At 30.8% G+C, this 13,531-nt stretch overlaps 3 protein-coding genes across 3 annotated transcripts; all 3 read right to left on the reverse strand.

Moving 5' to 3' along the window:
• Window positions 1-2,394: 2,394 nt before the first annotated feature.
• Window positions 2,395-4,010, reverse strand: Phum_PHUM009850 (class A rhodopsin-like G-protein coupled receptor GPRop2, putative; the record flags this gene model as incomplete). The annotated part of the gene is made up of 7 exons (XM_002422698.1): window positions 2,395-2,506; window positions 2,585-2,686; window positions 2,753-2,910; window positions 2,981-3,281; window positions 3,381-3,596; window positions 3,676-3,858; window positions 3,952-4,010. The coding sequence occupies 7 exons, from the start codon at window positions 4,008-4,010 to the stop codon at window positions 2,395-2,397; spliced, it is 1,131 nt and encodes a 376-aa protein (XP_002422743.1).
• A 462-nt stretch (window positions 4,011-4,472) lies between these two features.
• On the reverse strand, window positions 4,473-5,233 carry Phum_PHUM009860 (zinc metalloproteinase, putative; the record flags this gene model as incomplete). The annotated part of the gene is made up of 4 exons (XM_002422699.1): window positions 4,473-4,565; window positions 4,670-4,803; window positions 4,886-5,030; window positions 5,099-5,233. The coding sequence occupies 4 exons, from the start codon at window positions 5,231-5,233 to the stop codon at window positions 4,473-4,475; spliced, it is 507 nt and encodes a 168-aa protein (XP_002422744.1).
• A 2,267-nt stretch (window positions 5,234-7,500) lies between these two features.
• On the reverse strand, window positions 7,501-10,856 carry Phum_PHUM009870 (G-protein coupled receptor MtH2 precursor, putative; the record flags this gene model as incomplete). Its single annotated transcript, XM_002422700.1, has 8 exons — window positions 7,501-7,924; window positions 8,856-9,033; window positions 9,116-9,297; window positions 9,376-9,454; window positions 9,774-9,974; window positions 10,051-10,195; window positions 10,278-10,436; window positions 10,743-10,856. The coding sequence occupies 8 exons, from the start codon at window positions 10,854-10,856 to the stop codon at window positions 7,501-7,503; spliced, it is 1,482 nt and encodes a 493-aa protein (XP_002422745.1).
• Between the last annotated feature and the right edge of the window lie 2,675 nt (window positions 10,857-13,531).

Here is a 13,531-nt window from a genome sequence, read left to right on the forward strand (position 1 = left end):
AAACGGTCGACGGGGCGCCCTGACCAAGCGTTCTCGCCGGCCGACAGGGTATTTAGGGACTTGTTCCCGATGCGCGACAGCTGAGATCCGTTTCCTCGGTCGCAGACGAAGAGTCAGACCTGACCTAACCTACCGGGGAGGAGAGAGTGTGGGACTCGGCACTTTTCTTTCAGGGTTTCATCATCCTGCTCCGGGAAACGGGGATGCGAGCGGATGGTCGACGGGAAGATCTTCATGCGTGGGATGTACCGGCTCCTTTCGCGGGGGATCGACTCGTCTCTGGAAGCTCGTCATTCTCGGGGGATGCTTCGCATGCTTAAAGACGGTGCGTGCGATTCATTCCCACGGCGGAAAGAAGATGCGAACAAGATGAAGATCGGGACGACGACGGACCCGACGATGACGACGACGTCGGAGTCTGGCAAACTTTGGGTCGTCGCGGGGTCGTCGAGGAAGGAACGGGGATTAACGTCATTTCGTTTCAGGTGTGCATCTTCGTGATCTTCCAAAACGGACCGCGGTGGGAGGGCGCAACGGAAGGAGTCGGCGAGACGGGCGGGAGTCGCGCCCCGTCCGGTTCGTTCAGGTCCGGAGGTTCGTTTTCTCCCGCGGGGGAGGCGGAAACGACGTGGCAGGTCGGAGTCGTCTTCCTAGGCACGAGGGAGGAAAGGATTCGTCCCGGTACTCCGAATCGGGCTCCGGATCTCTTGCTCGATTACGTCGGGGGGAGATTCGTCCCGGCTTCGGTGCGTCGGCGTTCCTCTCGGCGGTCGGGGTCTGGCAAACCTCGATCGTCGTGGGGTCGTCATGAGGGGGGGAGAACGGGGATTAATGTTTCTGTTTTTCAGGTTCATGTCTTCGATCTTCCTTCCAAAGCGATTAGTGGCGGGGGGCGCGCAGATGAAGGAAACGGGCGGTTCGGCCGGGAGTAGCGAACCCGCCCGCGTCGTCCGGTTCCGGAAGCTCGCGTTCCCCGCAGCGGAGGCCGGAGCGACGTGGCAGGTCGCGAACGTCTCCGCAACGGTGAGGGTGATGACGCCCGGCGGCGGCGGGTGCGAACACGTCGTCGTCGGGCGGAAACACACACACACACACTTCTTTCTTTCTTCTCGAGGGTCGGCGACCCCGGTCGATCCCTCTTCTGTCCCCTTTTTATACTCCTCACACCGTTAGGGAGAATGCGATCAAATAACACTTCCCTTTTGATCTTTTACCCTTTTCAGGTGGTGCGGTAAGTCTTCATCCCCAGCCCTGATCGCATCCTCAAGAAACAGGCGCGTTTCTCATCCAATTCCCCACGGCGAGGGACCAGAGGACACTTCCGAAAGGGGTGCCGAACGTCCCGGGAGGTGCGTTCTCATCTTCGAGGAGGAGACGGAACGGAGATTAGGGCGGATCTCCCCATAAGTGATCATGTGGAACGGAAACGTTCTGGCTTACCGGAGAGGGGAGACTGAAATGTAGGTTCCACTCCCACGAGCGTCTCCCCCCCCCTCTTCACATAAGCCACGCTATTGCGACATGCCCAGGAGTTTTAGTGGGTATGGGTTCCCGGTTAGGCTTTCTTTCGAACTTTTTTTAGGCTTTCTTTTTTAAAGTAAGTGATCATAAAAGTAATTTTAAAACCACAAAGTTTTCCAAAAAAAACTTTGGGGAACCCGAGTTAACGAGGCGACTTGATTTTTGCAATATGCTTAAACGCAATGCGAATGACCCATTTTTGAAAAAGAATGGTCACCGAAGATGAAAAGGGGGTTGTCAATGACAACATTTTGAGGAAAAGATTCTGGTCTAGGCAAGGCGAGCATCCTAAATCTGACATTCACCAAAAAAGGACTGTCATAATTTTGGTGGGAATACAAAGGCATAGTCTAATTTGAGCTGCTGCTGCCACGAAATCAGACCATAAATTCAGAGGTTTATATTTGACGATTGACTAATTTAAATAATCTCATTCAAGAAAAGGAAGAATTGTCTTTCACCACTATTATGTCAGGCCCCACATATCCTTAGCTACCAGACAAAAACTACTGGAGCTAGGCTGGGATGTTTTGTCGCACTTTATTTATAGTCCCAACCTAGCTCGAAGTGAGTATCATTATTTCCGATCACTAAAAAATTTTTTGAACGGACAAAAATTCCGAAAAGGACAATGAGGTCCAAAATTGCATTGGATCAGTTTTTTGCTCCTAAAAATAAAAAGGTTTTATAAAAAAAAAGGGAATAATGACACTACCCGAAAAATGTCAATAGGCCACTAATAATATTAATGGACGTAATATAATAGATAAAAATAATTTTACATAATAAACATTAAAATTTTATTTTTAACACGAATTAAAGATACTAAATAAATGTATATTTTATTATTATTCGTTGCTCAAATTATTTTTATTACGTATCAACATTTTCTGCATTGACCGTATTTTTTGACACTGCATCATCTTGTAATTCTTTCTCTTGTAAACATCCAGCCAAACAAGCAAATCTTTTGTTCACTTCAACTCTACAATAAAATATTTTACTTATAGAATGCAAAAAATGTCAACTGTTTGTGTAATTTTTCAATAAGTTTCTTTCTTACCTAAATCTGGGATGACTTATTGCATAAATGTATGGATCAATACAAGCAACGGCTTTACATGCACAAGCAGGAATCATGGAAACCAATGGAGTTATTAAATGTCTGCAATCATTAAAATAAACAATTATACCTGATATCAATACATCAAACCTTAAATTAAAACCTTACTTATTTCCAAAACATCCTATCAATGCTACAACAGCATAGGGGGTCCATGAAATGACAAATAAAAAACACATGGCGATGGCAACTTTTGTGATTCTTATTTCGACTGCATAATTTTTATTACCATCCGATCTCAAGGATTCAACGTTCATTTTTTTAGCCTGAATATAAAAATCCATTTACTATAATTCACTAATGTAATGAAAATTTTTGGAAAAAGAAAATGATTACCTGTGCTTTTAATGATTTCTCATGATTGATGACGTGGAGGACAATTTTCGTGTAAAAATAAATAATTAACGAAAGAGGTAAAACATAAGCGGCAAAGAATATGGTAACAATAAACATTCTCGTCTGTGACGTGTCTGTTAAATAATCGACCGTGCAAGTCGTCAAATAACCTTCAGGTGCAAATTTTCCCCAAATTTCTAAAAATGGTAGTACGGCCCACGGAAGAGCATAAATCCAAGTGAATGCAGCCAATAGGAAAGCTTTTTTTTTCCCGGATTTTTGTAGTGGATTCGTTATGGTTCTGAAATTTATAAATTGGTTAATGATGATTATGACAGTAATACAAAAATAAAATTTTCCTTCATTTTCCTCGAAGGAAATTCATTCTTTCTCTTCTTACTCGCATCTGTCGTATGCTATGCATGTATTCGTTATGCTGGCACCGATTCCCGATAGTGCACCAGCAGATGCAAATATTTGACACCAAACAAAACCGCATTCGAAACCTAAATTCATTGAATTATATATCATTATCGGTGTTTTCGCCATCATAATAAAATCAAATATTGCCAAATTAACAACGAAAACGTTCGATGCTGTCCTTAAATTTTTCGACCTGAAATGCAATAAACAAAAAATTTTATTACATTTAAAAAAAAAAAAAAATTCAATAAAAGTAAAAATATTATGATCACGTTGTAAATATCCATATGACGATTCCATTTCCGGTACAGGATATGACAAAAAAAATAAAATACAAAAAACCTAATAAATAATTTGACAAAGGATGAGGAGCTGAAAAATTGAACCAATGATCCGGTATGTGTACAAGTTCTGATGGATCCACATTCCAAATTAAACTTTCTTCTTTATCGATCCTGAAATTCTAATATTTATTTCAGGTTCGTGCACATAAAAAAAAACACAAATTTTACTTAATAAAAAAAATAATAATAATAATTTTTTGTTACCTGAATGGTTGATAATACGATAACGAAATATTATTTTCACTTTCTGTTGTTATTTTCATTTCACAAAAAAAATTCCTTTTCGATGATGATGATGATGATGATGATGATTCTTACTCGAAATTACGACGTTTTATTTATTTATATATGTATTATTAAAAAGGGGATGATTCCTTATAAAATAATTGTATTAAATTAATTTTTTTTTTTTTTTAATCCTTTTTTAGTAAAATTCGATACAAATTTTTTTTTTTTTTTTAATATCGATCCAAATAATCTTATTAATTAAATATTTTATACAAAAAAAAATTATTTGAGGTCATTTAAAAAACTTTTTATTACTCTTAAACCGTTACGGTAATAATTATAACCTTTCGAGTACCGTTAAAAAAAAATGGCGGCGCATTATGAGACTATTGGTATTGTTATTTGGGTATGAAAACGAAAGAAAATTCAAATTACAATTTTCATTTTATTAAATTTATAATAATAATGATAATAAATATTCGTTTGTTTGGTTTTAATTAATTTTTACGGCTTCCGCATTTATACATGTTTTTTAATTTTTTTATATCACCTCGACTTAAGCCTTCTCTTTGTCCCAATTCGACATTTTTCTGTAACGTAAAATATTTAATTAAATTTATAAATTTAAATTATTATTATTATTATTATTATTATTATTATTATTATTATTATTATTATTATTATTATTACTTACCATTGGTACGATTGTCGGTTTTCCATTTGTCGAAAATGCTTTTGCAGAATAATGCATAACGCTTCCATAATCGTAAGGCACACCTTGTCCATCAGTTGTTTCCGCCGTTGCTTTTTCGAAATTATTTTCCCTACCTGATAAAATAAAAAAACAATTTTACGAATATTACGGTAATGTGATTTTTTGTCTTCTTAAATTTCTCTCTCTCTCTCTTACCTTTTTGTACGTTTTCCCATTTTATTGTAACGTATTTATCTCTTTCGTGACGATTTTGTTCGTGTAAAAATCCTAATGCGTGAAGCATTTCATGTATAACCGTACCTTTTTTAGTTAAACAACCTGGAGTTTGTAAATTGAGCTCCTGGAAAACAAACAGACAAACATTATTCGACATACAATCAATCATACAATCACACATTATTAATTAACCTGTTTTCCTCCGACTTTTCCAACGGAACTCCAACATCCCGTATTTCCAGGTTTAAAATGTACATAATCTCTTTCTCCAGACCATCGTACCCATTTTATACATGTTTTCTTATGATATTCTTCAATTGCTGCCATTATCGTATTATAATCTTTATATTCTGAGAAAAAAATCAATAAATTGTTAATTGATTATCGATTACGACCTTGATAATAATTTATTTAATGTACAACTTACTGAAATCGTCGGATATTGTGTATGGTACGATACCATTTTTCCAATGTGAATTTTCCGATTTTAAACCGTTTCTACTTTTAGCATTGATAATTATGTCACCTTCAAAATATGTATCACCTAATTCTTCGGGATTCGTACCATCTTCCGGTTGCCATCGAGCAACTTTACTACCTATCGATGATAATAAACATATAGACCAAAAAATATTAATAATAATAATAATATTGGCCAAACATCTGGAGAGGCACAATAAAATTTGTCAATAACTTCACTGGAATATCTGAATATGGAATGGATGGGCTAGCCTAGGAGTGGTACCGACCCCGGTTATGCCAGTGGGTTCATGTAGGGTTCTCTATGATCAACAAATCTAGAACTGTGCCAGCCAACAAACCGGATATCATCCTGAGAGGCATAATGCGGAAAAATGGTGTAAGCTAATTGAGGTATCCGTACCGGCGGAAAAAACACCAGACAGCGAAAAAGGAGGCAAAAGGTTGAAATAGCCAGGATGTGGGGAGGTGTGAGATCAGAAACAATACCGTGGGATCACTGGGAGCCATGCCATTACATTCAATAAAAGGAAATTTAAAGAAAATTTTGAAGAATGTAAAAGGAGGAAAAACCATCCAGAAAATCGCGGAATGTGGGACGGCCCACATTCTTCGGAAAATTTTAGCACCAACGACATTTTCCTTAAAGGAATCGGGTAGAAACCAGGAATAAGTGCTTAAAAAATTCCGACAACTATTTAAAAGCATGACGTGTTCAAAAGTGAAAATAATAATAATAATAATACCTGTTTCTTCGTTGGGTATCGGCGATATGAATTGTTCAGAATCCGTATCGATTTCGTTTGTATTATTTTGACAATCCGCAATTTGTAAAATAAATAATCCGAGATAAATAATAATAATTAATTTTTTCATAGTTAATTACCTTAATTAAAAAAAAAACGACCGTTAAATAATTTTAAAAAATTTTACAAAAAACTTATTAACGAAAAAAAAATTACCCGTTAATTACTTGCTTACGACGTACGACTTTATTTTACTTACTGAAATTTTTTTTTTCACTGTCGTACCTTTTTATTATTATATATATATATATAGGTACAAAAACATTTGTCGGTTATGTCAGTTAAAAATTGATAAGGATTTTAAATTTTTTATCAATTGACAGGTCGATACGTATATAATTTAGGGAAAGAAAAAATTTTTTTTTTGTTTTCGGCTTTTTAATCAGAACAAAACCCTAAATTTTCAAAGTCCCTAACAAATTTATGTTTACTCAACGGTGAGAAACATTAATTAAAATTTATTACGTAATTTTTTTTTTTTTTTGGAATTCTTGTTTATTGATTTAACGACTTTTTTAAACAAAACATTCGACGGGTAATTTTTTTTTTTTTAAACGATTCGGTAAGTTTTCATAATAATAATTTTACATCTCGAAACTTTTTTTTTCTTTTTGTTATAAAATAAATAAGAAAATCTTATAAAGTTTTATTAATATTTAATTATTCATTTAACTTAATAAATAAATAAAAACTTTTTCGAAATATATCCTTTGGTGAGACAGCAACAAAAAAAAATAAATCTACAAAACTTTTTACTAAATTAAAAACAAAAAAGTTTTTCTTCTTTTCTTTTTATAAATAAACAATACATAAAATATGTTTAAAAACTTTTTCATTCATTCAATCATTCATTCATTCATTTGTGAAAAATTATAATGACGTCATTTATTAACACGTAATAAATTTTTTTTTTTTTTATTTTAAATTGAAAAAAAAGTAATCACGCAAAAAATACGATCGTTATATTTATTTATTTATTTAAAAATTATTTTTTTCGAGCGTTAACATAATAATAATAATATTAACAATAATAATAATGATAATAATAATAATAATAATTTATTTGATTTAACAATGTTGTACATTTTACATTAAAAAAAAAAAAACGATAAAATTACACGAGATTACAAAATTTATTTATTTATTTTGATAAAAATTAATAATAACACGTAGATAAATAATAATAATAATAATTTTTCAATACATAAATTTTTAATTAATTAATTTATACGCACACGCCCACGCACGCACGCACACACACACGCAATCATTTAAAAATAAAAAAATTAATATAAAATGTTAAAATTATTACATCGAGGATTCTTCAATGCGATTATTTTTTAATTTTCTTTTATTAAAAATTAATTTTTCCATTTCCGGTTGTTGTGGGGGTTGGGGTTGTTGTTGGGGTTCGGATGATGAATCTTTACGATTTTTTGTACTTTTTTTACTGTCTCTTAATGACGTTGACGTGCTCATAACATCGGATACGCTTTTCGAACCGTAACCTTCTCCTCTATTTTTAAAATTTTTCCTTCCCAATAATTTTCTTCTTAAACTTTCGTAAACTGATTTTTTACACACGAATAATATAAATATAAAAACGGCTCTCAATAAATTCAATATGTCGGAAAAATACCAATAATATTCGGGTCCACCGACGGCCCAACTTATTATTTCCGTTATCCAAGTCAAACCCATGAGTAGAAATAATTTACCGTATAAAATCAACCTGAAAAATTATTATTAAATTGTAATTAAATTTCAATTTTCTTTTTTCCAATACCCCCACTACCACTACCACTAATCCCCTACAACTACTACTACTACTTACTTTAATTTAAAAAAAAAAATGTTAATGGATTATAATTAATAAAAATTTTCGCATTAATTAAAGCTACTACTACTACTACTACTAATAATAATAATAATAATAATAATAATAATAATAAATATTTTCTAATAATTTTAATGGATCGTATTATTATTATTATTCATAAGAAAAATTGGATACGTGATCTAATGAAAATTGTATTAATTACGTCACGTATTAATTAATAACCGAAACCATTTTAATAATTTTATTTTTTATACAAAAATAATTTTAATAAATAATAAAATCGTTAATTGATATTATGTGTTTTAGAATTGGTGATAATAATAATAAGCAGCATGCAAATTTTTTTTAAAAGCTGTGGAAAACGTGCGTGCACGTGCACACGCACACGCACACGCAGGCAGGCAGGCAGGCAGGCAGGCATATGATTCATGATTTTTATTCAATAAATTATTAATTTTATAAAGTTAGTAATAATTATTTACTTACCGATTAATCGAGATAATAATAATAATATTTGAACAATATCATCATAATATATCAATAATAATAAGGTAATAAATAGATGCTGGGTATAATGCGCAGAGCAAAAAAAAATAAATAAATAAAAAATTATGTACAATAATTATTAAAATTAATTAAAAATCTTTTTTTTTTAATCGATTCTCACGTTAATATTCGAATGACTGACAACAACATTGATTGTTGTTGTTGTTTGTATATCGAATCGATATAATAATAAAAAAAAAGATTTTTAATAAATAAATAAATAAATAAAATAATAAAAAGCAAAAAATAAGCTGCTCACCATTGGATTAGGTCGTACCTCTGTTTATCTGTTTGATATGAGGAACCTCCGGTCGTATTAGAATCCGTTTTATGCAATATGGCCGTCATCTTTTGTACAGACATTATTTTTATTGTCGTAAATATAAAAAGTATTAAATTAAATATCAATAATATCGACATCGGACCGTAAAAATAAATCAATATCGATGCATTTGCTAAAAATTAAATTGTCAGTCAACATTGTTATCCAAATTATTATTTGCGTTTTTGATTGGATTCGTTTTCGATTTTGCATACCCGTGTTGAATCCGCAACTGCATGCAAATCCAGGTTTTAAAAAATCATATGGGATATCTGGTAAAAATTCCATTATCATTGTTACGATTGATATTATCGTCGTCAAACCCCACGAATATATGCAATACCATAAAAATTTTTTATATATTCCAACGTTTGAATGACCCAAAGATTTCGTAGAACTACAAAAATCATTATTATCATTATTATCATTATATTATGCAGATATCTCCTCCGTTAATTTAGTATCATCGTATTACCTAAATGTCATTGATATATCAATGCACATGACGTTCAACCAAAAAAACGATGCAAGGAATGTAAATTGTATGATAAGAGCTGTAAAAAAATTAATTAATTACATTAAAATTTTTTATCGATAACGTTTTCCATTTATTTATTTATTTATTTAAATAATTAAGGGGAAAAAATATAAATATTTAAAAAAGTTAATTAAAAACCAATTAATCTTATCATTTTCCTTACTCGCTCACTCACTCACTCATAGTTTAAAACGGAAACGGATTTGCGGTTATGCCGTGACATTATTATTATTATTATTATTATCTTTTTTTAAAGACATCATTTATCGTTTTTGTAATTTGTTTTTGGCATAATTGTTAAACAATTAAAATCATTAATTATTATTACTACTCACCAATGAGCATGCAACTTCTATCTCCTAAATTAGGTGATAGTTGACCTATGCCCCATGTGAAATAAGCAACCATTAACGATGCATTATGACTCAATGCTATTTTATTATGCATTCTTCTTCTCAATTCCGGTAGGTATAAGGATACGGCAACGGTTATCAGGAGACAAATACCACCCAAAATAAGAAGAGTACCGTAAACGACTGTAAAACAAAAAAAAATACCTTTTTTCTCGTTTGTTCATCTATAAATAATGATAATGATAATGATAATTCTTACTCGATTTAATGGGTTTTAAATTTAATTGTTCGTTTTTTAATGCGCTGCATAAAATTAAATTTTGATTATATATTTTTCCATTATCGTGCCAAGTCACTTCACCGCAATATTGATGAGGTTCGTAAAGATTTTTATATTTATTTACCTGGAAAATTCATTTATTTATTAATTTTGAATTTAATAAAAAATTATTATTATTATTATTATTATTATTAGTTAATACTTACTTTTATGCTTCCATTTTTAAATATTTTAAAATCGTTATCCGTTTCTTTATTAAATCTGTTACAGGATTTATATGCGTGATCTGGTACTTTTAAAAGAAGAGGATTTTCACACGATGGAAATGTATCCGATAGTAAATAATATTTATCGATTATTTCTTTCTGTAATAAAACGTTAAAATATTATTATTATTATCGCATGAGTTTATTATTTTAATATATTAAATTAAATGCAATCGATTTATTTATTTTCTTTCGCGATGAAAAGTTTTTTTTTTTCATTAAATAAAGATTGATCGAATTTTATTAATTTTTTATCGATCCATCGATCGATTAACTATCGATTATAGTTTCCGGAAGTAGTAGTAATGTTTTTTTTTTGTTGTTGTTAACGTGGTTGCGACGTTTTGTTTTCTCGAAAAACTTTTTTTTTGGTTGTTGTTGTGGTTGTTGCGGTTTTTTACTTACCGATTTCGGTCTCCAATTACCACCGGATGCCATTAAATTTCCGCTACTCTCACATTCGTCTTTTGTAGAATTAAAAAATTCACCATCGCTACAACATTTTCTTATGCACAACATAGTACGACAAGGGCAAAATACTAAAAAAAATATTTTTTTAAATCCGACATCGACGCATGCATCTTCCATTGGAAAAGTTCTCACGACGTGTTCTAAATAAAATTGTCAAATAAAAAATCAAGTCGTTTTGAAAGAATCGGGGGGTAGGGGGTGAGGGGTGGTTGTGGGGACATTCGACGCGACGAACTAACTAATTATAATATACCTCCATCCCTTGATTTACTTAAAAAATTAATTTTTATTTTAAATCTGAACAAAAACAAAAACTAAAAAAAAAAGGAAAATTTTTTCTATGCGGGTCACGCTACCCTACCGTCAAGAAAAACCTTTTAAGTCGAATCAGGGGGAGGGAGAGGGAAAAGGGGAGTGGCATTTGGGAGTAATATATATAAAAAATTTACCAGATGATGATGATGATGATGATGGAAAAACATAATTAGATTCCTTATCCGTTCGTATAATTGGAAATCGCCATATTCCTTGTGTCGCGCTATGTAACGAACCCGGTTTCGACACGTGAATTTTAAAAGTTTTATTTTCGTAAATGATAAAATTAAAAAATTCAATGACGTCTCGTTTGTAATAAGCGATTTGAGTTGTTTGTTCGGATGAACAATTAGGCCTAAAGCCATAATTTACCTTGAAACTATTATTATTATTATTATTATTATTATTACCGAGTAATTTTAAATAAATATCGCGATGGTGTGAGTGAATTTTTAATGTCGTACCATTGACTATGGAATCAACGGGAAACCACGAAAAATCATCACCGCCACCGCCATCATCATCATCATCCCGTACTATTTCTTCATTTGTTTTTTCATTTTCTTTTTTTTTCCTCCCTTTATATTCTTCATCGGGCACGCATTTTAAATCAATGTCAAATTTTTCACCCAAAGGGCAACATTTATTTATTTGAAAATTTTCACACGATCCTTTCCAGAGTGGAAAGGTTAAAAACGAAAACAAAAAAATGAACCGCATTTTATTTTTTTTTTTAATTTTCAATACGAACACTATCACATCGAAAAATCAACACCACGTGGTCATTAATTCTCATCTTTTTCTTCTTTTTTTGTTGTTTATTTTAATTTCACGTGTGTCGTTTGCACGTGGCCCCCCCAAAAACCAAACACGAGCACAAAGTCACAAAATACTCTTCATATAAAAGGGAGGGAAGGTGGTGGGTAAAATTAAGGAAGAAAATTATTCCGATTCCACTAAAACATTATTATTATTATTATTATTATTATTATTCAACTTCGAAACAAATCACAATTTTCTAATAATAATAATAATAATAAAATTTTGAAACGAGTTTTAATCACCGCAAAAACAAAACAGAAAAATATTTTATATCGCGTCAAGAGCTCGATTACATCTGTGTGTGTGTGTATCTGGTTAATTCGTATATCTACGACAGCAATAATAATAATAATAATAATAATAATGATGATGATATTATAATTAAATGGCGTCTCAATTACAACCCAAAAAAAAAAAAAAGAGCAACACTTTAATTATTAGTATTATCAATTTTTATTTTTAAACGAGAAATTACTCCACTTTAAATTTTTATTTATTATTATTATTATTTATTTATTTATTGATTTATTTATTGATTGATTTATTTATTTATTTTTTTAATCGACGTAAACTTTTTCTTAAAAAAAAAAAAAACTTTCCAGACTCTTTCGATCACTTATTAAAATTTCAAAAAAAATAAAATATCACAATAAATTTCGTGCAGTTTGTTGTTGTTGTTGTTCTGTTTATTATTATTATTATTATTATTATTATTATTATTATTATTATTATTATTATTATTATTATTATTATTACTATTATTATTATTAAAACTTTCTCGTTTTCGTTAAAAAAAAAAAAAAATTTTAAAGATTCACATAAAATTGAAGACGGTTCGAACGATTTTGAAATATTAAAACCAATAAAAAAAAAAAAAAATCTGTTTGATTATTTATTATCTGCCATTTTATTATTTTTAGGCGCGATTCAAAATTAATTATAATTATAATTATAATGAAGGTGATAATGATGATAATGATATGACATCAATGAAATGATAATAGTTATCGATAATTGATTTATTTTTAACCGATTTTATTTTTACGTTTACAACTGATAAAAATAAATAAAATAATTCATCGATGATGATAATGATAATAATTTTTCAATTAAATATTAATATTTCGAACCGTTTAAACAAACAAAAAAATGGCGGGAAATTTAAAAATAATTTTTTTTGCTTGTTAAGCTTTTTTTTTTTTGTTTTTCAAATTTTTTTTTAACTTTTAATAAATTGTTTGTTATTAATTGTTTATTATTTTTTTTTTTTTTTAATTTTACTTTTCGCTTTAAACAAACGAACAAACAAACAATTAAACAAACAAAAGATTTTAAAGAATAAAACAATAAGGGCGTAATAAAATACAAAGAAAAAAAAAAGAAAAACAAAAAATCTCTTAATTGATATCGTATGTCAATTTAAATTTTAAATAATTTCATTTTAGAATTAAAAAAAAAAATCATTATTATTATTATTATTATTATTATCGCGACGTAAAATTATTACCAGTAATTATTTAATTTATTATTAATAACAAAATAAATTTTTAAACGCTCGAATTTGGCATCCTAAAGGAGTAAAATTT

The sequence above is a fragment of the Pediculus humanus genome, genomic scaffold (genome assembly GCF_000006295.1).
Source record: "Pediculus humanus corporis 1103172107369 genomic scaffold, whole genome shotgun sequence".
NCBI lineage: Eukaryota > Metazoa > Arthropoda > Insecta > Psocodea > Pediculidae > Pediculus > Pediculus humanus.